Below are 24,181 nucleotides of genomic sequence, written 5' to 3'. Positions count from 1 at the left end.
TGGACAAATTGCCACTTATTTTATTATATCTATGTATCTTTTTATCTATTTATCTATTTATCTATATATCTATGTATTTATCTACTCATCTTTTTTCCTGAGGATCTTGGACTTTGTCATTCATTCAATGATGATTTAAGAAGAATTACGGCACAGATATTGAAATCTTTTTAAATACTTTATTTGTTCACGAACATATAGATAAATATATCAACTTTAATCATCCCAACAAAGGAAATGTCATAAACAGAAAATAACCAATTGATGATGAGTGGAATATAATTATACAAACCCAATATTAAACATAATATATTAAAGAAAAAAAAGAAAAAATTGTTATACTTGTATAACATATAAAGTGTATTATTATTATTATTATTATTATTATTATTATCATCTCCTTTCCAAGGGGGCACATGGAAACTGTATAAACTGTATTCACGGTGTGTTTCTACCAGCAGGACGGTTGTGAGATTCCCGGGGGACCGTGAAGGCAGCAGCTGGGGAACAGGAGCCGTCAGACGGATGAAGTTTGTCCCTCCCGGCTTCCGTCCGCCTGCAGATCTTTTTGTTTCTCAGCAGAGACTCGAACTCAAAGTTCAGACGAGAGGAAAAGACCGAGACGTTTGTTTGAGAGGGATCCGACTCAGAGAGAGAGAGAGAGGAAGAGGAGGAGGAAGAGGGAAAGTGAGACTGAGGAAGACAACACAGACGGACGCCTGTTGAATAGTCTGTTGTGTGTCTGTGTGTGTCTGTATATGTGTGTGTGTGTCCGTGTGGGTGCATATAACACCACAGTGCAGTGCGTGGGCAGCTGAACAGGTAGGTTTGAAAACAGTGTTGATTTAACTCTAAGTGATTTAATGTATTTATAGTTTATGTGTTAATGCAGCTTGTTGTTGTTAATGTCACTGGGTCTGACACTAGAGACTTTCTGACACTTTAATGTAGGAATCGAACTTTTTAATATTTTGTTTGTTTAGTATATGAAGTTTTATATTGTTTTAACCCAAAGGTTTTATTTATTTGTGTCAATAACAAGCTAACTAACATTTAACTAACTCAAAGACACTTCACGATCAGTAGTAGAGCTGCAAGATGTGTCCAAAGAAGTTATAAAGACAAAATTGACAGGAGATTGATAATAATAATAATACGAAACAATCATGATAATAAATTTTATTCGTATAAAATATGATCGATATCTCAGTAGTGACTCTAAAATGACAAACTTTCTGCCGTTTTGTTTGTATTGTGCCAAATCACAACTTTCTCTCTCTGCACTTTGCGTAATGAGGTCGAGACTTTACACAATTACAGAGGAACCATACAAACCATTAGAGACCTCTGGCAGAACCAGACTCAGTGTGGGGGGAGAGGAGAGGTGGAGAGAGTTATGAGCTAACTTAAAATGTAGTTATTTTTGCAGTGCAATCTTATGTTAAACACGATATGAGAACTATTTCTCTGTGAGCTATATTTAAGGAGATATGACAAATAAAGTTACATAAAAAGTTCCAACTTTCTGAACTCCTTTAATTAGGATCCGGACACATTCAATTGTGTATTTCTGCCATGAGCAAATCATTAATCTGATAGTCTGATGATTTCACACAGAACAACTTGTTATTGTTTTGTCTCCCTGCTCTTCTCACTTAATGTCTCTTTGTGTGTCTCTGTGGTTTTTTGTCCTTCTTCATTTTGCTTCATATTAACTTCCTGTCTCTTCTCAGGCTCTTGTGTATCAGCTCCACCATGAGGCAGTGACAGCACTGGGACAGCGATGGCAGAGCTGGAGATCGACCAGTCCAACCTCCCACGCGTCCAAGAAGGTAAGAGCGTGGGGCCGGCTCCTGAATCTGGAGAGTTTCACCATGCATCCCACAGCTTGTGTGAAATGTGTGTCCCACTGTCAACGCTCTGTTCTGGGGGAACAAAATGTTGTGGCGGTATTTTAGTCCCTGCACAGGAAGGTCAGAGGTCAGGTTCAGTCACTGAACCACAGACATGGAGCCAGTGGGGAGTCAGTGTTTCAGCACAGACGATACTAAACACAGAGATGTTAGCCGCACACTCAAGAGCAACTTCCCATCTCTTATTTTTGTGTTATGAACAACTGACATTGGCACCAGATGGCCGCTCTACTTTTGACCTTGTGTGTTTGTGCTTGACTTCCATTCTTCAGTGTTCAGCTCTGATAAGAAGCGGCTTGATACAGCTCCTGTTTTGACTAAATGCAGCTGACTCAGGATCAGTCTGGAGGTCGACGGATAGAATCACTTTGCCAATGAAATCGGCCGATATGAAACTTCCACAGACGGATCGGTAGCAGCGCTTATACCTGCCGATATGAAAACCTTAGGAAAATATGTGTATTTATATTTACATTTGACTTATATTTGAAAAAAAATCCATATATTTGGTTCTATTTGCGTTTTATTCCTATTTTTAGTTATTTGTAAAGTTAGATTAAACTGTAACTGTTGCCATTTAAACAGAAAAAGTATATTTATGAGTAAATTATACATTTTTGACTCTTTATACTGGCATCGGGTCCAAATAAATCCGTATCGGTCGAGCTCCAGCTCCTCCAGCTGCACGGAGATGTTCCTCATCACAGACAGGTCTGGTGTACCAGCTGCAGATAAGAGCGAGGAAGGAGACGGATGTTTATGATCCGTGATGTCTGGCAGAAGAAAGTGCAACAACTCCAGATGGAAACCTGCAGCGCGACATAAGTCAAGATAGAAACAGTCTGACTTGCGATGTAAATACCTTCTAGAGATAATCTTTCAGCGAGGGGACCAAAAAAACTGCTGCAAAACCCTTCTGGTGAATTATATTCAGACACAGTTTTGTCTTATTGTTGTTAAACTGCAGCTTTAAATCAGTTTAATGTGCTCGTTCGTCCCTGAAACCACTCGCAGGTAGGAATGTGTCAGCTGGGGCCCGGCTGAGGACGGTTGACTCAGTCCTCAGCATGTCCCCGCTAATGAACGGGATGGAAATAGGTCTCTGGGTCTTTTATCAGGGGAGATAATTCAGCACTCCACTCTTGTTTCCACACACACACACACACACACACAAAGGGGCGCAGCAGTGTGCAGCTTTGCATTTCCATGCTTTATTGAGCAGGACGCTGTGCACAAACAAAGACGGTGACACCAGCTGGAAAAACTGCCTCATTGAGACAATCGCTGCGTGTGAATCAGATGTGTGGTCATCTATTCACTCGTTGTTGTACTTTCATGTGTCACGTTTGTCAAAGTGTGTTGTCGAGGGGTCTGGGGGTTGTTTCCATAACGGGCAGTAGTCTGTGTTTATGAATCCATTCCCCCCCCGGGCCAAGTCGACTTTCTTTGTTTTCACTTCACCCCTCTTATCAGTTCCTGTTTTGTCCCTCCTCTGGTTGCTCCTGATATAGCCTGATGTTCCGAGGGAATGCAGCTCCCAGAGGAATTCCCCCGCCCCCCCCCCTCCTCTCCCTCCTCTTTCCCTCGTTCCCAATCTCACCCTCACCAACTGACCCAGTGTCCCATTGCCCCTCACCTCTCTTTGTTCTCCTTGGCAACACAGTCCAGTTCACAAGCGGCCCGGCCCAGTCCACCTAGTTTCCAATGCGGCACAGGGAGCTGGAGGATGGAGAGAAACTTTACAGTTGAAACTAAAAGCAGAGGAGAGGAGGAGGAGGAGGAGGAGGAGGAGAGAGGGAGAGAGAAAGAGCGCGTGGGCGGTCGGTGAGGGAGTTTTGGCTGAAAATAGACCCCTTGTCATTTTCTCCTTTTGCCAGTTTCTTTGTTCGGGAGGCACTGGCCACCGCTGCTCTCCGACTGGAAGTGAAACAGAAGAAACGTCTCTGTCGGCTCCCTCACGCTGCGTAATTTGTATTTTAGCTGATTGGAGGTCAGTTTGTATAATGTTGGTGGGAGTTTTTCCAAAGTTACATCACCCGAAATAAGAGGAATAGTCACATATAGATTTAAACCAACAACAACAACGAGGGAGCAGAGGCAGTTAAATCCACTTTGTTTTTGCAGTTTAGCCTCCGAGGTCACTCAGGTCACGGTTTCCTGCTTTGTAATATCCCCTTCTCTCCAGAGCAGGTCCGCACGCACTGCTGGGAACCACTGTGCTTTACATACTGGGAGCGGGTGGATGCTAATATTCTGAGATTTGATCTACTGGTTCTTGTTGCTTTTTCACTCTTTCATAGAAAGTCTTACCCCCCCACCCCTCACACACACACACACACACACACACACACACACACACACACACACACACACACACACATTGCACTTTAGCTTTACCAGTTCCTCAAATGCCTCATCCAATTCCTGGACCTTCACTATCCTCTTAGGACAGACACACAGGATCTTTCTCTGTGTCCTTATTAAGCAGCTTAAAGTCTGACTTTCTGTTCGGTTATGAAACAACAACACTGAGTCTGGACTCGCTCTGTTTTCAGTGAGTCGGCCTCACGCCCTCTTTCAAACCTGTTCAGCAGTCAGAACAGCACAGACTCCTTGTCCCTCCCCAAGAAATGTAAGGTAACCATAGTTTAAAGGAGGTTGGAAAAACGAGTTAACCCACAATGCAGACACACCCACCCACACACACACACACAAACACACACACTCTCTCTCTCCTTCAAACAGAGGAGACTTGTCATTTTTCACCACTTCTCCTCTCAAACGGACTTTAGAGTGGTTTCGTGTTTTGAGCCGTGAATTTGTCCTTTAGGCTTTAAACCTCACGATTTGACTTAATCCCTCCTCACTGACAGACTGGAGGCATACGGGCCGGGGGGGGATCCAGTTAGCGGATTGTCTCTTAAGCTCCACAACAGGTGTAAGTTGTAATGCATGTCTGTCTCGGTCTGGGTCGACTCTGGACTGGGGGGGACTTATGGGGTCATTACTGGTGTAAATGGAACCTTTCAACGGCCTTGAGGGGATTTCATTGAACTTTGACTGTTGAGCCCAGGACACTGAAATAAACCCGCTGACTTCTTCTCTGCAGGAAGCTTCTTCTTTTTTAGTTTCTTCTCCATTTGGAGGATTTGGAGAAGTGAGTCTGAGAGACAGAGTCATGTCACGTTGTTCTCAGACGTGTTTACAGAGCAGGACAAAGACGAGACATCCTCAGTTTGACCGGTTACACATCAACTCTGGATCCATTCTGTAAATTTAACGTTGCATTGTTCAGAGCCGGCTCTCGTGGTTCATGTAGGGTTCACCAGTGATGAAACAGAGGAGGTGAAAAAAGAGACGAGATAGGGATCAAGAAATGCTAAGTTCTTTAGTTACTTATCACAGAAGTAAACGTGTTTTCATATAGACACAACTCCTCTGTTGGCTCTGAGGTCGATGCTTTCTCCTCTGATAATGAACCTCGAGGCTTCCCACTCCTCCTCAGCCTCCATGACACCTCCCAGTGCTCCTCCTGCCACTAGTAAGTGAACTTCCAGCGTCTTTGCTCGTCTCCTGATCTCAAGGATTCTTTGTTTGTGGGCTTGTTGTCAAATCTGAAGAAAACAAACTGAGAAGGAATATGGTAGAGTCCTATTTTGGATTTACTGTGTTTGGATGTTTACCAAACCCAAAGGTATATAACTGAGACTTGATATTTTGCAGTTTAACCATAAACTTTATTACAAATCTCAAAAACAATGAAATGTATAGAAAATAAGCACAAGTTCTCATATCGCCACATGTCAGCAAACATAAACACAGATACTAATATGACTGAGAAAAGCTTAAATTGACCAATAAATCTGTCAGGCTCTATCGTTTATATACAGTTTAAATAAATGAATGTAAAATAAAGTGGCGGCTTTATTAGGTACATCTAATTCTGTCTTTACTAAGCTCATAATGGTGTTTACTTTTATTCCTTCCTATTTATATCCTTGGTATATAAATAGTCTATATAGAGTAGAACAGTAGTGTTGGATGTAATTGATTCCCAGTATTATATAGGATTAACTCTTATTTATGTCTCAAGCATGTGAAGTAGCTCAAGGTGTCCCAGCACAGCAGCTTGAAATGCGTCCGAGTTTTCTCCAGCTGGTGTAAGAACTTTAACGGGCTATTTTAAATCACGTTTGTTATTTCTGTGTGTCAGCTCGTAAAAACTGGAAACTCCAGTATCCCGAGCATTTGGCACATGGATGTGAACACGGAGCTCGTGTCCACAGATGTGACTCGGACCCGGCTCAGAGCGGGGATCAGTCGGACAGGTGTTTTGAATTGGGCTCAGACATGGAGGCTTTTCTCTCCTTCTCTCGGTGTTTGACAGCAGCACTGTGGACGAGGACAGCCGTCCAGGGCTCCCTGATGGAGAGAATGTGAGAGAGTGAGAGAGAGAGAAGAGGTTTTGTCTGTTCTCAGTGCAGGAATCCAGGAAGTGGAGAACCACAGCTGGGCCCCGGTGCCGCTGTCCGTCCTTGTTTGTTTTCTCTCCACTGACTTTTCAGTTTGTTTGACATCCTGTAAAACACACAGACGTGGAGTGAGGCTCCTCTAGGACGACTGTAAACACTCGGCTTGTTTGGAGATGAGAGAAACAGTCCACAAGACGCTGCAGCTATTAAATCCACCGGAGAGACTAATATAAACTGTGGGTTCACCACATTCTGCCCCGGAGGATTTATACTGAATCTCTTTGTTTGACTTCACACTTTTGGGGAATTCTTTCTTTGGATGATTCCATAATCGTTGCCTTGTGTTTATGTTTGAGTCGCTGTCTTTGTCAGCTTTCTGACAAACGAGGACGAGGCTCAGACGGTTAGTGACATGAAACCGATATGTTCCACGACCACATGCAGCAGCTGGGCAGACGGTGGGATCATTGGGAGAGGAAAGACAGAATGACTGGATACGGAGGAGCAGACGGATCTGGTGTACGGATAGATCTCTGTCAAAGCCTCTGGATTCACTCTGCATACATTTGTGCCAACTGCACTTCCCAGTGTGAATGGTGGCAGGCGGTGGCTCCTCAACTTTGCATGTTCATTTGGAAGTGAGAGAGAGCACAAGGGTGAAATACCTGCCTCCTCCTTCAAATACCTTTTCAACAATTTATTTTCATACTGTCGTGTTTATATATTTAAACACTCTGTCTTAAATCAAATGATTGTTTTGTTATAATCAAATTGACTTGTTGTATCTACTGAATTCAGCGACTTTGGGAAGATGGTTAGTTTTGTGGCCACTTGTGTGTTGCTCTGGAACGCTGGTGCATCTTGTTAAAGACAAAGACAACAAAGACACTAACAGCAGTAGCATCCGTCTTCATCAGGATCATTGACAACGCTCACTGAGTGGCTGTCGGAAACCTGAGTGAAATTAAATTAAAAAGTGGAAGCGTGGAAATCAGTTTATAGTTGATAAAGTCAGAATGATCAGAATGATGATTTAACCGTCTTAAAATAACCTGAAACACACCCAGAGGATAAATAACTGTTTGTGATCAAATCTGCATTTAAATTTATTTTGGCACCAGAAAGACCTGGGTCGACAAACCAGTGGTTTTGAATCAGAAACCAGTTTGTGCTGGTTAGAGGTGATGAGCTTTGAGAAGTATGTTGATGCCAGTGTTTAGTGGATTCATACCAGAGCAGCAGCTGGTTTGTTTTAAAGCTCCCAGTCATTGTATGTGTTGTATAAACAGTAATCAACACACACAGGACTCATCTTACTGTTTCCTTTTAGACAGAACTGCTCTACAAAGAGTTTCTGTTTTCACACCATCTGAAGAACCGGCTCTGGTTCTATACGGAGCTTTAAAGAACCGTTCATCTTCTGTTCTGCTCACTTTATTAAACGCTTGTATCCTCCCTCCACACTTATTTGACTTGGTCACTGAACTGCTGCTCCTGTGTCCTGTGGTTTCAGTGTGCCAGTGCTTTGCCGTTCTGGAGGATGGAGCGTTGGCACACAACCTGCAGGAGCAGGAGAGTAAGTACAACGTTAAGCTGCTGTGTGTGTCTGTGGAGTGAACATCTGTGTCACTGAGTCGCCTCCTTCTGTGTTGTGGGACCAGATTTACAATATCAATCAATCAATCAAATTGTATTTGTACAGCCCATATTCACAGTCTCTAGTGTGAGGAAAAAATAAAGAAACCATAAAAACATAGAAACCTCAGAACTAGCCGCATGTGAAGGATCCCTCTCTGCTTATTGGACACTTTAAAAGTTCTCTGGTCGGACCAGTCCTATAATCCTGATCGCTCCTTTATTGCCACACATGTTATATTTGCGTAACCTCTGCTTTTTGTCTCTGCCCCCCCCCCCCCCCATTAGTCGAGCAGTACTACACCACCAACATCCAGAAGAACCAGCTGGTGCAGAATGACATCCGTGTGGCCAAGAGGCTTCAGGATGAGGAGGAGGATCAGCGAGCCCAGCAGAGCGCCGACCTCCGACAGGCGTCCAGACAACTGTGGGTCCCTCCTCCTGCAGCTCCTCCCACTGTCACACAACTCACAAAGCTGCTGCACAACTCATACACCACTGATGTTACATATCTATGGGGCTTTAGTGTCCTTTGGAGAGTTGACAGCATGTTTACAGAGATATGATGTTTTTAATTGAAAGGATTAAATGCTTCAGTTCTGCTATAAGCATGTGTGTCATCATGTAATTAAGAACAATAACGAGGCTCTTCCTTCTGACCCTTACTGCCCTGTAGAGAGGAGCAGGACCTGGAGTACGCCCGTGTCATTCAGGAGGAGCTCCAGCGCTGTGCTGAGGAGGCCCACAGAAGAGAACAGGATGATGAGGTGAGTCCAGACACTATAGCTGCTTTCAGACATACACAGATACTATAGGAATCATCCAGAGGGGCTGTGTCACCCCTCAGTAATAACTCCTGATAATGTCCCTATGAGCCCACGTAAGAACACAGCAGGATGTTGTCTGGAAGCTTGTGGATGCAAAACTAAAAAAGAAAGATGCAATATAAGTATACGACGAATATGTCAATTTGGAAAGATTCTAGAGCTTTTGGTGATAAAGGGTCAACACCAGTGTGGATGTGCTGTAAACAGAATCACTTGATCCCTGCAGCAGAATTCACATCAGTCCTCCCTCCTGCATGTTGCACCAGCCCTCGTCTGTTGTCTGGCTGGAGCATCTCCTGCTGCTTCTTCTTATGTGAAAGGCAAACTCCGGAAAAACTCCCAGACCCTGTTGTCCAAAATCAGAATTATGATAAGACTGATAATTGTCATGCAACTTATTGTGTCAACATTTATATTGACAGAGAATCTCTGAGTCACAGCCGTTCTTCAGTGAACACACGTGTCGGACATATGTGTTGCAGGAGTTGTTGATTTAAAATGCTCAGACGCATCCTGAATCCTCTGACATCATCTGGATCTGCACTAAGTCCTATAAATCTTTTTTGATTTTGGAAATCTGCAGCCATCAGTGTGTGCATGAAGCTCTGTGTGTCTCTGAGTACACACATGGTCCTGTTCGCTCATACTTGGCAAACCGAGAGCAGGCTCACAAAAAGGAGGTTTCAATGATGCGTGAAGATATCTGATGAAGTTTTCTGGATTCTCCTCTTTGGACACAAGCTGCTGATCAGCCCGTACCTGAATAGTTCAAAAACAACATTTATTGCACTATCTTTTTCATTACACAACAATCCAAATCTTTGTATGGATAGAAAAGAGGCTTGTCAGCTAACACCCCCCCCCCCCCCCCCCCCCCCATACCCCTGCATACTATCTTCTATTGGCTCAGAGGGTAACCACATTTAACACACAGAACATTATCCAGGCATATTTTTAGACTACGAGAGGAAATTCATAGTGAGCCATCAAGCAAGACATCGTTTGATACGATCAATAAACTCTGCAAAGGCCAAACAGTCCCCCCCCCCCCCCTCATGAAACCACATTTAAATTCACTAGATCCCGATTTTTTTATGTGGATCTGCACCAGTTTGCATACACTCATAAATATCAGTCCCCTAAACATGTCCAGGAATTAATCTCTGAGAGGTTAACGAAAAGAAAAGAAAGAAATAAGTAGCTTTATGTTCAAACCCTTTTTTGGTTCTATGCTCCAGTGATGTAGAGAAGTTTTGAAAGTCAGCGTTCTCCTACCAGTCGCTCATTTGATCATTTCCATATTTACAGGTCTAACCCTGTTGGCTCAAGTAATAACAAGACTCAGACAAAAGTTTGTAAAGAGAAATATTTTGAGGGATTTGCTCCTGGAAGGAGAACAAATCCTCCCCCGGTGTCGTGTTGCTGTCAGTAACCGGAGCCGAGCCGGACACTGAGTGAACAAATCCAAATTTAGCAGAATGCCGTCATGAGAAAGAAACAGGGATGACACCAAAGTGACTTTTAAGTATCTGATACTCACCCATGTTAGTTGTAGTTGATCAGTTCCTCCCCATTCCAGAAGAAGCAAGTGGCATTGATGTATTTTGTTTTCCAGTTACTACATCCGTTGGTTTAATCCATGAAAACCTAGTTTTCAACTCATTACTGTGTTGATTCATGCAGCAGGAATGTGTGTAATGGATTATCCGACGTCTGTAGAAAGTTTGTTACTCGGTGCGCAAGGCAGAGAAAATGGGAGCGTGCGAAGGCAGATTAATGACACGATGCTGCAAATGCACTCAGGACATAATCGTGCATATTTTAATTATCAGCCTGTTACCAGCAAGGGGGGGGGGGGGGGATCATATGCTTCATCGGAGTCTGTGGTGAACAGCGTGTTGCGGCAAAGTGCTGCTCTGAGTCTCTGATGCAACTCTATGAGCAAAGTCAGCTGTTGAACAGACACACAACTTGTCAGCTTCACAAACCGGGGGGGGGGGGGGGGGGGGTGGCTGAAGCAGTTTCTGAGGCGGTTTGTCGTCGTGGACCCTCGGCCTCATGGACGACCTCACACGGGACTCACTGGTGTGGAGCCCGATGTGAATAATCAACATGTGTAAAACCTTAACGATGCACTTTGAGCAGGAGACGTGAGGCGTTAAACTCTAAGTGCAGAGTTTAATCAGGAGACTTGATAAATGAGTTTGATTTAAAGCTCCTACAAGGACTTTCTAACTGCCTGTGAAACGGCCTTATTTTAATATGGCCGCCTCTTTATGACCCACAACAGGTTGTGTCCCCGTGACGGATCACCTGCCCACAAACAGATCACACCCATCAACACTCATTTGCATCTGTACATTAAAGACACTGGAAGTAGGAAATCCCCCCCGACAGTGATAAACTAATGCAGATGAATTGATGAACCTTTAAAGAGTAAACACTTGACACCTGCTCCACATCAGCCTGTTATCACTGTGTGTGAATATTAGTATGATGATTATAGCAGATTGCTAAAAGTGATATAATGACGTGTATGTTTTCCAAATATAACTTATCCTATATTGCGGGTTTCTTTAAAATTTGTGTTAATGTTTACAGAACCGATTCGTCTTGCAACGCAAACACAACAGGGAAACCAGATGGTTCCCATCAATCTCTTCTCCCCTGTTGTCCACACAGAAGCCCAACCCCCCCCCCCCCCCCCCTTTATTTTTAAGTCCCTGTACATTTCTTGCAGTGCACATGTGCATTTCCCTCACTTCAGTTGCTTCACAAACCAGCCTCTGACTGCCCCCCAGTAGAAGTGAGGAGCTGAGCTTTGTAACTCCCCAGCTGGCCCAGTGCGTCACAAGGCTGCTCCAGCATAATATTTTCCTTCACCCTGCAGTTTCCTCTGTCGGGGGGGGGGGGCTACCGTGGACGGGCTCATAAAAGCTCCTTGTTTGGAGGATGTGAGGTCCGAGAGGCTGGGGGGTTCATCCATCACCATCAAACTGGTTTGGGTTTGAAACCAACACGGGGCGTCTACACTGAGTTTAAAGATGAAGCCTCATTTACCTGCTGCGTTAAGACTCGTGACACCTAACGCATCACAAGGTTCCTGAATATATCTCTTCATGTGAGGTTCTCATCATTCCCTTTTTTTTTTACGAGTGTTGGTGTTAAGAGCAAATGATGAACTATCAGCGCTCCCATTAACTTACCTTCTTAATGACTGGCTGATCAGAGGTGTTGATTAAATATTTGCCTCCCTGCAGATCGTGCCTTTAATTAGAGGAACAGAAGGCGTGAGGCTGTGCAGGTTTAAATGCCAGATCCCCATGGCACGCCGCTCCTAACCTGCCACGGCAAGCTGCTAATTATCCGCTGATGCTGGCAAAGTGGCCGACGTGCAACATGCCCTGATTGCGAAAAGCAGAAGGAGCTGCGTTGGCTTTTAGTTTTGATTTATGCTGCAAATGCCGTGTTCAGAGAGAGATTTCATATTTGCTGATTTGTAGAGAACATTATTAGTCCTGGCCTTTCTTAGAAAAGTGGCACAGGGACATGGTGTAGGGGGGGGGGGGGGGGGGGGGCTCAGGGAACAGACGCACATCACAGCTCTGGTGGGAGCAGGCATTCCTCAGTGACAAGGTGTTACTTCAGGAGAAACAGTCCTGGTGACCGGCCTCTGTTGGCATGTTCCTGGTCCTGAGTCCAGGGCTGGAGTTTGTGTTGTTGTTCCAATCAAAGGTTTGGGATCAGAAGAAATGAATCAAAGCCGTGACTATAAGAGCGTTTCTCTCTTCTTCACCAGGTAGAATGAAGAGAAGCGAAACCATGCGGTGGCTAAAATGTTTAGAAGTTTCCGAAAGACGGTTCCACTTTAATGAGTCACTGGCTCCTGTGCAGTGGCTTTCGGTTTCACTCAGTGTGTCATGCTGCCATCTGCTGGTTGGAAACTGCTAAACGTGTCTGCTCCAGGTTAACCAATGGATGAGCTCTTCACTGTGAACAGACTTTTGTAAAAACGTCAACGAGATATCATGATGAATTTCAGGATTGTGTGGTTGTGAATTTACAGTTTGATTTAAATGCAGTTTCCCTCGTGCTCTTGAATGATCGGTCATATATCTCTGTTTATTTTCCTCTTTGACAGAACAGCTCCATCTCACTGTGATCTCAGTTCAACCTGATTTCCTATGTGGTCACTCATTGTGATTTACTACCTGAAGAAGCAATCAGCTCTGCCCTGTCTCCACAGGAAATAGCTAAACGAATGCAGGACGAGGAGGAGCAGAGGATCCGAGCGAGGAGCAGAGGGCAGGAGGGCCGCGGAGAAGGTACAGACTCAAGGGTCCACATTTCAACGAGTGTTTTATTGCCTTTGTGTTAATGTGGCAACCCAACATGAACAGTTATTTACAATATTTGTATATGTAAACATTTTGTTTTTTCACACCGGAATTACAGATGTTCCAATTCCATTTTTCCCTTTCTGATACCTGGAATTTGCATATTGGCCGAAACCGATTAACAATCTCATCCCAGTTTAGTTAATAAAACTTGTATTACATATTTAAACAGGTATTTTTAAATAACTGTGTATTGAAGTGATGCTATCGCTGCTGTTTGGCCTGGCTCAGGTTTAAACCCTTTGAAAAACAAATACATACAGATAATGAAGTTATTATCTAGTCTGGTCGTCCTAGCTGAATACAAAGTTACACAACTAAATGAATTTAATAAAACACAACATTTAATAATTTTACATTGCTCGAAACCGAAGTCCTGCACATGGTGCACGTGTTTGTTTTATCTTTTGGGACTTTCCAGCCTAACTGACATTTTACAGCTCTGGCTACACATCTGGAAATCACTTCCTCCTCGCTGGTCTAAAAACAGTGGCAGCGCAAAAATATGTGTGTTGTATGAGTTGATTATTTGTTTTTACTGCCTCACTTTCTCTCTAACAAAGCTTTAATTGACTGCTACTTTTGACTACTGTTGTATTTGCAGATATAATCTTCACACATATAACAACAGCATGAACAAAAACATCCCCTAAGTAGCTGTAGCATGATGTCGTCATCTCCATGATGTGCTGCATGCATATAACATGTTGTCTGTTATTTTCTCCATTTATCTGAATGCCTGAGTTGTGTTTTAAACATTTATATTTATTATACACTGTTTTTACTGCTAAATGTTACATCGTCATTAACTGCACTTGTCTAATGGCTCCCCGCCCCCCCCTGACCTCCTCACCCACCCTCCCTGCTTTTGTGTTTGCATGTTTTGGCTTTACTAAAGACAGCGCCGGTGACTCTGCTCTGCCGGCCACACACCAGCACACACTCAGCAGCCAAGGAGGGGAGCAGTGCTCATCTTCCACCACGAGGTGGCAGTATTCTACCAACCATTCAGACCTAACTGGGACTGGGGCTGCCTCCCACAGGGGACCAGTAGCTCGGGAAAGCACAACTTCAGGGTCAAATCAAGGACACACAGATTCCATTAGGCCGATCAGGGAAGAGTTGAGAGAGGCTTTGAGCGAGGACTCCGAGGAATCTGACACAGTTTTCTCTGCTCAGCTCTCTGACTGGTCCCAGAGACCCAATAGAAGACTAAACACAGCCCCCCCTCAACACCGGGCCGCTTCACGTTATCCACAAGAGAGAAACTACAGAAGTCTTAACTCGCGCAGCAGCTTCAGAGGCTGGACCGAGGAGAGAGGGGAAGGGGATTATTATGACAATGAGTGTTACGACAGAGAGAAGAGGAGGCATGGGAGTCGGCAGCAGGAGAGGAGCCACAGAGAGGATTATGAGCGATGGCAGAGGAGCGGGGATCAGGATCGAGACTCCGGGTCGGTGGAGGGGAGAGAAAGGCGATGCAGCCGCAGTGAATCTGTCAGGTTACCCGACAGGAGTAGACACAGCAGCCGAGACCTATCGAGGACCTGGAGTCAAAGGGACAACCCAGACAGACGTGTCCACTTTCAGGAGGACACCAGGAACTCGAGCAGGCAGCCGGATGAAAGCGGACAGGTCTGGGAGATGCTCGGCCAGGTCCTCAGGGAGAGGGGTGTGGCTGTGACGGTGGGGGCCCGCGGGGTGCCTCTTCAAATAGGGCCTCAAAGCCGAGACAGCCAGGTGCTTCAGGGGAGCGAGGTCTCCTGCTGCAGCTCCCGACCACATCACAGAGACTTCCAGAGGGCGGCCACCACCAGGCACAGTTTCCATGGAGACATCAGGAAGAGGAGGGTATCGTCACACCGGGAGAACAGCGGGAGAGATCACAGAGAAGAGCCGGACGGGTGCTGTGACCCCGGGGAGCGTGGTGGAGAGGTTAATGAGATCAGCAGCCGAGAATCCAATCTCGCGAGCGGGGAAATCCGAGGCAGTAGAAGGTGGAGCGAGCACAGAAACACTGATGAAGAGGCGAGGGGGAGGAATTCAAATGATTCCCGGGTCAAGAGGTCAACGAGTGAACGCCGGCCTCGGCACAAGACCACAGAACGAAGGTTAAGCTCGGAGGAGGTGCGGGAGGTGGAGGGGAGGGCGGAGTGGCCCCCTCGACGAGCTCCACAGCGGAGCCTAAGCCTCAGCAGCACCGGGGCCTCCTCCATGGATAGGTCAAGGCCCGAGGCAGAAGGTAACACCCGGATCTGCCTGAGGGAAGCTTCCTTTCTGTGTTCCTCTCGTTTCACCTCAATCAGCCTCTGATCTGGACAAAATGTGTCTCTAGTGGTGATTTGGGGTCTCTTCACTGAAGTGGGACGTTTGCCTTGTGCATATCTTTTGATTTTTCCTCCAACCCTGAGATAATCTTCAGTGTGTGCTTTCATCTTCACCTTCATCTTCATCATCAGTCTTGATTTAGTGACAGGATAAATACTCAGGAATCTCTTTCCAGTTGAGAAACATGTCTTTACACGCTGTTATCTTCACTTATCGGTGTGTGACTCAAATGTTCAATTCACTGGGATGACTCACCGCTGATGGTTTTATATTATTTTGGGGTTTGGATTTGGATAGTTGATCTCTGATGTTGTGTAACCCGGCCCTCAGGTGTGTCACTGATACCAGACCCGAGTGAGACAAGCCTGAACCTTGGGGAATTGCATCAGGTCCTGAGGGATGAAGAGCTCGCCCGCAAGCTGCAGGATGAAGAGGACAAGCTGCTGAGGAGGATCAGTGATCCAAGGGTTCGTCATGACTCGCTGGGATTTACGAGCAAAGGAGGAAGGATAGATGATTCAATCTGTTTGTCTGACATTAATCGTCTTGTTCTCACAGAGCTCCCAACCCCCCCCACGTGGTCCGCACCCACAGGGAGACTTCAGGGTGGCACAAGTGGCGCAGGACGAGGTACGATTGTGATCCGACACGTCTGCTGCATCCACGTCTCTCGTGTTTAACGTGAACCTGTGGAATGACGCTTTGCTGTGTTGTAGGAAATCGCACGTTTTATGCAGAAGCAGGAAATCAAATCAAAGCGCCGATCGCGAGAGCTCGAGGGGCCGGGGTCGTGGCGTGAGCACAGAGCGATGATCAGTCACCATGATAGACGAACGGCCAGAGAGAGACAGGTAAAGGTTTGACATCTGATTGTCATGCACGTCTTATGAAAGATCCACTTTACTTGTACCTTGTGTTGCTGTAATCTCTGTCAGAAGTTGTGTTTTCATTGTAAAAGAAGTCGATGGAATGAGTCAAGACTCCTTTGTGCTCTGTATCCCAGGTCCAGCGAGAGAGACTGGACTCAGAGGGACTTCCTTCCCCCACAGAGGACTGCTGCCCGGAGAACCAGCCGCCCAGTCCCAGTCCCAGCTCCACTTTACTGTAATTGTTCTTAGATAAAAACACAATCTACATGTCGCACACATATCTCCACAATCGTTCATTTTATCAGATTCACACTTGGCATGTGTGACGTTAAAGTCCCAAGGAAGTGCAGTGTTTTAAATCTGCACCCACAGACTAAACAATCAGACCAGTCACTGCACTGGTTTGTATAAACCTGATAGTGTGTGCTGACGTGTTACTGCTGCGTCCACAGACCGGCCCAGCAGATCAGAAACATCGCAGAGGAGCTGGACCCGACCTTCCAGGCCCGGAGGCAGGACACGGAGCGCCTCCCTGTGGAACAAACTGGTACTTATCAGGATCAGAGTCACTTGACATGAGAATGTTCAATCAACAGCTGGATACTCACAATCCTTTCCCCCCCCCGCGACAGGTCCGGCGTGTCAGTCACTTCCTGTGCCGCATTCTGGCTTAAACGGCTTCCTCGTGGAGCCGGCGTTCATCCCCCCCACAAAGCGGCAGCCCGAGAAATCAACGCACTCGAAACCAAAAGAGAAGAAGGAAAACTGCAAGCAGCAGTGATGTCCAGCACAGTGTCGGACTGATGGAGTGAAAATATATCTCACAGCACTAAATATCCGTTCTCACGATCTTATCACTTTGAGGTTAAAAGAGTTTACTGGCCACTCCCACAAGCACTTTAGACCAGTGGAACAAATAAGTGACTTTTAAGAAAAGTCAGTGACAACACTTTGGACTCATGCCTTCACGATTATCAAAGGGAAAACTGAGGCTTATTGAAGTATTGTTTGAATTCATCAGTGTTGCGTGTTTAATTTAAACAGTATAACAATGATATATTTGTATCCTTTTATTTGTGAATGTTTTGTCGTCATCCAAAATGTCTTTGTGTGTCTTTGTGTGACAAATGTCTTTGTTTATATGTGTTTAAAGGGCAGCAACATGTACATGATTCATTTTCCACAAGAAAGACACTGAGGAAATAACCAAGGTCGAATGAGAGGTAACTTCATCACCATCAGTTGGGGGGGGGGGGGGGGGGGTTCGGGTGAGCGCCTGTCATCTTGGTTTCAGAGCAGTTTGACCAGACTCCTGCTGCGTCTGCAGAAGCACTACGACAATCAGATGAACTTATTAATTAATTATTTAAATAGGGAAACACACACGTTACACCCGTCATCACTTTGTCACGGTGCATTGTGATATCCAAATGTAAATATAACCCAACTTGTGAGGACGGATGTTCGATCTTTGGGGTCATTATGTATTCAGCAAAGTAATCTAAGCTCTAAGGTTATCAGCTATTTTGGAGATTTTCAAGATGACCCTGGTTTCCCCACATATCCGACCGCTTGTTATCAGGTGACGGATTCTTTACACTGACACCAGGTCACACGATCACACCCCTGAGGTCAAGAGATGCATTTAAACCTCCCAAAAAAAACGTGTTTCTGGTACTTTAGGCTTAGATGAATTGGTACAGTATCCAAAGCATGGTTTGTATATTTTCTTAGATGGATTTTTCAGTCCAGACCTGCAGGACACGAGAAGGATTCGACTTTTACACACACAACAGCTCTGTAGTTGGTTTTGTTTGTATAATGTTCATTTTATTCCCACATTTAGAACACTAGTTTATTTTTATTTCTGTTTTTTATTCTTTACAAATGAAATGCACCACTTTGTGTAGTGGACCACAATGAATGCAACTGTACAACAACAAATAATAAAATATTTTTATTGGCTGTTTAAAAAAAAGTACAATGTCATAAATGTAGCACAGTGTAAACCAGTGTTCATAGATAATTACGAAAAAATGCATATAATAGAAAAACAAGTCATATAAACAAAACGTGACAAGGCAGAAAGATAAATTCACAGCCGTGCGTAACATTAACTCCAGGGGGGTGGGGGGGGGGGTGAAATAAAGTGCATCAGTTGTTTTGCTGGTTGACTCTTGGTGACGTTCTCCTGAGATCCTTGTGGTCTTCTAAAAGGTTGTGGCTTTGCTCAGGCTCTGACTCATTGTGAGTAGATGTTCATCACAAGCCCAGACAGCGTGTTGCGCAACTTTTCCATTATAGATATATACGCCTGCTCTGGCTCAGTAGAGAAAAGGTAGGGGTGGGGGGTGGGAAGTTTCAACATGACGATTGAAACTCAATCTCAATGAATGAGTCCCTAATTAGTTTGCCCTATACGTGTGTGTTATTACGAGGATGACTCACTTCAAAGGAATCTCAAACTTGTGTGTGCAGCACGTGACATCACCTGGGACATCCCGAGTGAACGATTGGACAAGAGACGTGTCCCAGCTTGTTGAGTGAACAGCTGGACTTAAAACAAAGGACTCATGCATTACGAGCTGGGCTGATTTGCATACTGTGGACTCCCCGGTGCTTTACATGAATGAGGATTACTTATTCACAATAAGCTGAAACTCCCTCTAATGGACTTTCTGTAGTTCCTCGTTCCTTCAATGTGAAGGTCATCACCTCCAGATAAGGAATGCACAGAAACTGTTAGACAGATTTCCATGAAACTTGGTAGAAGGATGCATTATGGGTAAGGAAAGAACGCATTGACGAATCAGAAGGAGGGAGCAGGATTACTTTTACACCATCTTTAAGACTGAGAGTTGGTTCTGGATAGAATAAGGCCCCTTTTTAAGGGACTGATATTTATGAGGGTGTGGAATTTGTTGTAGATCCACATAAATATCTAAATTCCATTGGCCCTTGGTGGAGAAATCCTCCCTGCTGACTTCTATTCTTATAATTTTCCCAGTTTATCACAAAATAAAGTCCCAATCAATTTGAGAAAATAAAAAAAAAACAGACCACATACAACAAAACTACCTCTCCCTTAAAATCTTCATCAACAGCATCGTCTTGCTGCTGCTATGATGTAACAGACATACACATGTACAGAATCAGCAGTAAACAGGAGGTACAGTAACTGTGGGTTGAGCCCTGAAGTCACACGTCTGTTATGGAATGTGTGGGCTCAGCATCAGAACTCCCACCTGCACTGTACGTTCACCGCCTGCCCACTTAAATACAACAGTAATACAATCCATTTAAACTCATTTCACAAAGTCCGACTGCTTTGTTTGAAAGTAATAAAAAAAAGTTGCTTAGGTTATTTGCTCTTTTGATTTTTTATGTTTTGTTTGAACTTTTATCTGGTGTCTAAATCTAAACATTAAAAACTTTCCACGATTATATCAGAAACACTTCAACTTTCAATCTTGCCCGACGGGGGAAACACAGTGAACATGATGAATCGACCGACCTCTCAGAATTCCCCTTCCTCCCATGTGTACACTTCCTGTCGTAAATTGTTTCCTGGTTTAATTATTGAGCAAATGTTTGAACTTGATCTCTGCTGAGGTAGCAGTGATGGTTTTAAAGATAGCCGGGTTGTTCACCTCCGAACCCAGCAGTAGCAAGGAGAAGGATCCCACCTTGTTCTTGATGGGAATTCACAGGTGTTCCCAGTGGGTCCTTCTTGCCTGGTCGCTCCTTTTCATGGGAGGAGCTGGTCTGAAGAGTCCTTGGTCACCAGCGCCTCTGAGCTGCCGCCTTCTTCCTGCTCGGCCTCGTGAAAACTGCACTCTACTGCCACTACTCTTAATGGCAGCGGATGATCTAAAGAAACAAAACAAAAACATATATTTTTGTTTGATAAACATGCTGTATAATCACAATAACTCAAGTAGCACCAACACAATCATTTCTTCGTGGTCGATAATTAAATCTAGTGTTTACCTGTGGGGGTGTGGATTATCAAAGTCTCTGGGGGGACTGTCTTTTGTGTCTTCTTTCTTTTCTGGACATGTTTCATCGTCACAGTGAGGATGATGATGATGATGAAGCTGGTCAGAGCTAAACTGGTCCCAACAGATATGACCAGCGGCCATGTCTGATCTGTGGTACCTGACACAGAACAGCAAGACATTACAGCTGATCTCCAAGTAAATAAAAAAAAACTGATTCAAAATGATTGCATGAGGAGAACAGAGTGGAGCCTCACCTGGGTGGCTGGGTGTGTGCACTGGACTCACGGCCACGTCGGCACACGTGATGTCAGAAGTCGCAGTTCCCTGGTCCACGATATACTGACCTGGATTTGGACACCTGTGGAAAAACACAGAAAGATACCAGTGAGCTTGGTGGATTCAGTTTGTCAGTAAATCAACAGCAAAAGAGAAAAAAATGTCTCACTTGGTTTTCCAGGGTTTACACATCTGATGGCCCTCGTCGTTGAAGGTTCCATTTCGACACGGCCTGCAGGAACCTGTAGAGACAGACGCCATTCTTTTATTCATTTAGTTTGAACACATTAAAATATATAAAAAATAAGGCAATCCATGCTCTAAAAAGGAGTTAAGACTAAGAATATCGCTCTGCAGTTGAATGCCTCTGCCAACCAGTGCAGTTTCTGTACGCATAACTGTTTTTCCAGATGTGACCTTTATTTTGGGCCACCAAATTCTAATCAGTTAAATCCTTGAGTCCAAGTTGATATTTATTTGTTGATATCAGTGAAAAGATTTCCTCAAGGTGTTCTGGAGATATCATGTCCACGAGGTAAAGAAAAGGTGTTTGTGAGGTCACGGTGACCTTGACCACGAAAATCTAAACAGGTCAATGTTGAGATATCGTGTTCAGCAGAGTGAGACGGACAGATGGACAAACTGAAAACACCTCTTCTAGTCCCACCAGTGTCCAAGATACACGTCTCTTTCACATCTCATGAGAATCGGAACACATCCAAACCTACATCCAAACAATCCACCTCACAACTCCATCCCAGATTCAATATATGATGATATATATATGAAAATAACTGTAGTTTTTACTTACGATCCTTTGTGGGCTCTTCCCCTTTGTCACACTTAGTGATACAGAAGGAGCAGCTGCCATCACCACAAAGAAGTCCTTTTTTACAGCCGCACTGTGTGTCATTTGTGGGGGTGCACATCTTCTTGTACACCTGAGCCCCTGGACGCACAGAGACGTGGACAAATCAATTGTTTTATATTGGATTCGGAAATTGTAAGGTGTGAACAAAATGTGTTTGTGACACTGACATACCTGCACATTGTGTACACGGGTCACAACTGTATTTGCTAGGGTCCGCTGTGAATGTGCCGGCCTCACATGGGGTGCAAAGATCTGCTAGATTCGGACCACAGGGTTTGACCAGGTGGTTTCCTGCAAACACACACACACACACACACACACACACACACACACAGGTCAAATTATTGTATTCAGTGAGATTAGATCCTTCAATGATGGAAGAGGTCTGGTAACACAGGGTGATGAACTAGAGATACAGGCACAGGAAAGCTTTAAAAACAAAAACACCTAATTTGAATTAAACTAAACTGTAAAAAGTCACTGCTCCTGATTGTTATCAATCAGTTGCATCATCCATGTCGTCTCTCTTTGTTGTGGTATTAGTTGAAAAACCACAGAAACTACATTTGGTGACAGGAAACCACCACAGAGGAACTGGAATATATTATTATCACACACACACACACACACAACTTGTAAGATATACATGGAGTAATGAAGATACAATGCAACAATATAACAGGAGAATATTGTGAACATTATTTCATAAGAGCTGGTTTTATGAAGAAAGGAACTCTCTCTTGTTGTTCTTATCCTATTTTTAAACCTTTTAAACACAACTAAAACAGCAGCTATCTCAGAAAACCTTATAAATACATTAGGTCTACATCTACAGTGGAGTCTTAAAACTGGAGAGCTCGATGACCTACCTGGATGACAGGCATGACAGCAGAAATTCTTTCCATTTGGGGTCCATTTCATGCAGCCTGGGTTTGTGTGTCCAACGCTGCTCAGACATCCCTGCATGAGCAGAGAGAAACCCATCACCTGCAGGATCGCAGCCATTCTGATGTCAGCCATCACGTCTGAAGTCAAGGATGCTGCTCACGCTTCAGGGAGATGGTGAGGGAGGTCAATCCAAGAACTTTCCCAGGTAGCTTCTTCTTTTTCTTCTTCTGATTTATGGCTCCTAGTTTTCTGTTCCTTTGAATCTGCACTCTCAATCTAAACATACATCGAGTTTCTTAACATTATTCTTAAGCTAAATATTTTTGGCTGTGATGTCCCATAAAGAACTTATCTCTGTGCTGTAGCCTGCTCATCAGAAACATGAGTAACCCAGAGCTTTCTATTCACCCTCCATTTATCCCCCAGGGGGGGCGTGTCTGAGAGCGAGCGAGAGAGAGAGAGAGAGCGAGCGAGCGAGAGAGAGAGAGAGAGAGTGAGCGAGAGAGAGAGACGGAAAGAGAGAGAGAGAGAGAGAGAGATATTCTTACACAAATGGATCTTTATTGAACTATATTAAACTCATAGGTTTTCTTTAAACAGCTGTTTTCCCCATTAAGTACTTATTTAGAGCTTTACAATACAACATGGTCTTGCTGCTGTCGGCCACATGCTCCTGCTACACTTGTTCCAACTTGTCCAGATTTAGGAGAGTGACAGTGATTAAACCTTTTAGACCACTGCAGAACACAAAAGTGTGTCTGGCAAACATAGCTTTCCACAAACGTGTAAATCAAAATAAGTATTGGTGCAGTTCCCTTACTATTTAAAATATACTTTATATATATATATATATATATATATATATATATATGTACTAAATAATTACACATTTCACTAATGTTAATTGTTGATTAAGCACTGAGCTAAACTACTTTTGGAAAAGTGCAAACCAACCCAGAGAAAATACTTTTTAATTTGTATACTGTCACAGACGCCTTATGCAACTGGATAAAAGTATTTCTGTACCTGAGGTTACCAAAGGTTAAATGAAGTAATGGTACTTTTACTTATAATTAAACTTCCCCGCAGTTTAATTTGATGTGACTTTGAAGCTACTTAAAAGTGTGGCGAGGGACTTTCTGTGAAAATCTCTTTCTTTATATCAGAGGATAAACAATAGACATGACAAAGCACATCCAAAGGTCATTGTTATGTTTCCGGGAAAGCCTTCCTGTCACACATACTACTTATCCCGTTGAGTCACCTGAGTCACTCATGTCATGAGCTTGTTTAGAAAAGTTTTAAAATTCCCATCCTTGCCCCTTACCACCTGTTGTGATCACGTCTGATGATTAACTCGATTCATCCACTCGTGAAAGGAAACCACGAGGAAGCCCGGAGCATAAGGAAACTGAAATCAAAAGTGAAACATGATAATCATTTGGAATTTTCAAGTTATTATTGTTATTAAACAATTAAGTAGCTTCAGTGGAATGGGGTCAAGGTTAACTGGAGTTTCCCGCTATGTTGATGAGTAACGATGTGACAGTAAATGACTTCATATCACGATGACTTCTTCAAGGCTATTTGGGCATATCTATGACATGGCATCAAGTCAGGACTAATAGAAACCTAATAACCCAGCTGAATGCTTCCCAGAGCTTAACATGCTCGGTATCCTCGACTTTTCATTCCCACTCCTCA

General features: G+C 44.1%; 2 protein-coding genes across 4 annotated transcripts; one reads left to right on the top strand and one right to left on the bottom strand.

Moving 5' to 3' along the window:
• Window positions 1–495: 495 nt before the first annotated feature.
• Window positions 496–17,496, top strand: ccdc187 (coiled-coil domain containing 187). 3 transcript variants are annotated; one of them, XM_053425650.1, is made up of 13 exons: window positions 496–822; window positions 1,734–1,832; window positions 7,899–7,961; window positions 8,309–8,447; window positions 8,697–8,787; window positions 13,094–13,172; window positions 14,143–15,486; window positions 15,903–16,039; window positions 16,131–16,202; window positions 16,289–16,423; window positions 16,576–16,676; window positions 16,894–16,988; window positions 17,074–17,496. In XM_053425650.1, exons 2-13 carry the CDS (start codon window positions 1,784–1,786, stop codon window positions 17,220–17,222), a joined length of 2,454 nt encoding a protein of 817 aa, XP_053281625.1. In that variant the 5' UTR covers window positions 496–822; window positions 1,734–1,783; the 3' UTR covers window positions 17,223–17,496. The 3 variants fall into 3 exon arrangements, with proteins under 3 accessions (XP_053281625.1, XP_053281626.1, XP_053281628.1); XM_053425651.1 differs by lacking the exon at window positions 7,899–7,961; XM_053425653.1 differs by lacking the exon at window positions 14,143–15,486.
• Window positions 17,497–18,383: 887 nt separating this feature from the next.
• tnfrsf9a (tumor necrosis factor receptor superfamily, member 9a) lies at window positions 18,384–22,896 on the bottom strand. Its single transcript, XM_053425719.1, has 7 exons — window positions 22,459–22,896; window positions 21,761–21,880; window positions 21,530–21,667; window positions 20,888–20,960; window positions 20,697–20,800; window positions 20,432–20,599; window positions 18,384–20,311 (listed from the first exon to the last, which is right to left on the bottom strand). Exons 1-7 carry the CDS (start codon window positions 22,607–22,609, stop codon window positions 20,190–20,192), a joined length of 876 nt encoding a protein of 291 aa, XP_053281694.1. The 5' UTR covers window positions 22,610–22,896; the 3' UTR covers window positions 18,384–20,189.
• Between the last annotated feature and the right edge of the window lie 1,285 nt (window positions 22,897–24,181).

This window comes from Pleuronectes platessa, chromosome 6, assembly GCF_947347685.1.
Source record: "Pleuronectes platessa chromosome 6, fPlePla1.1, whole genome shotgun sequence".
NCBI lineage: Eukaryota > Metazoa > Chordata > Actinopteri > Pleuronectiformes > Pleuronectidae > Pleuronectes > Pleuronectes platessa.
The sequence above is the reverse complement of the archived record's forward strand: the minus strand, read 5'-3'. Positions and strand labels throughout refer to the sequence as shown.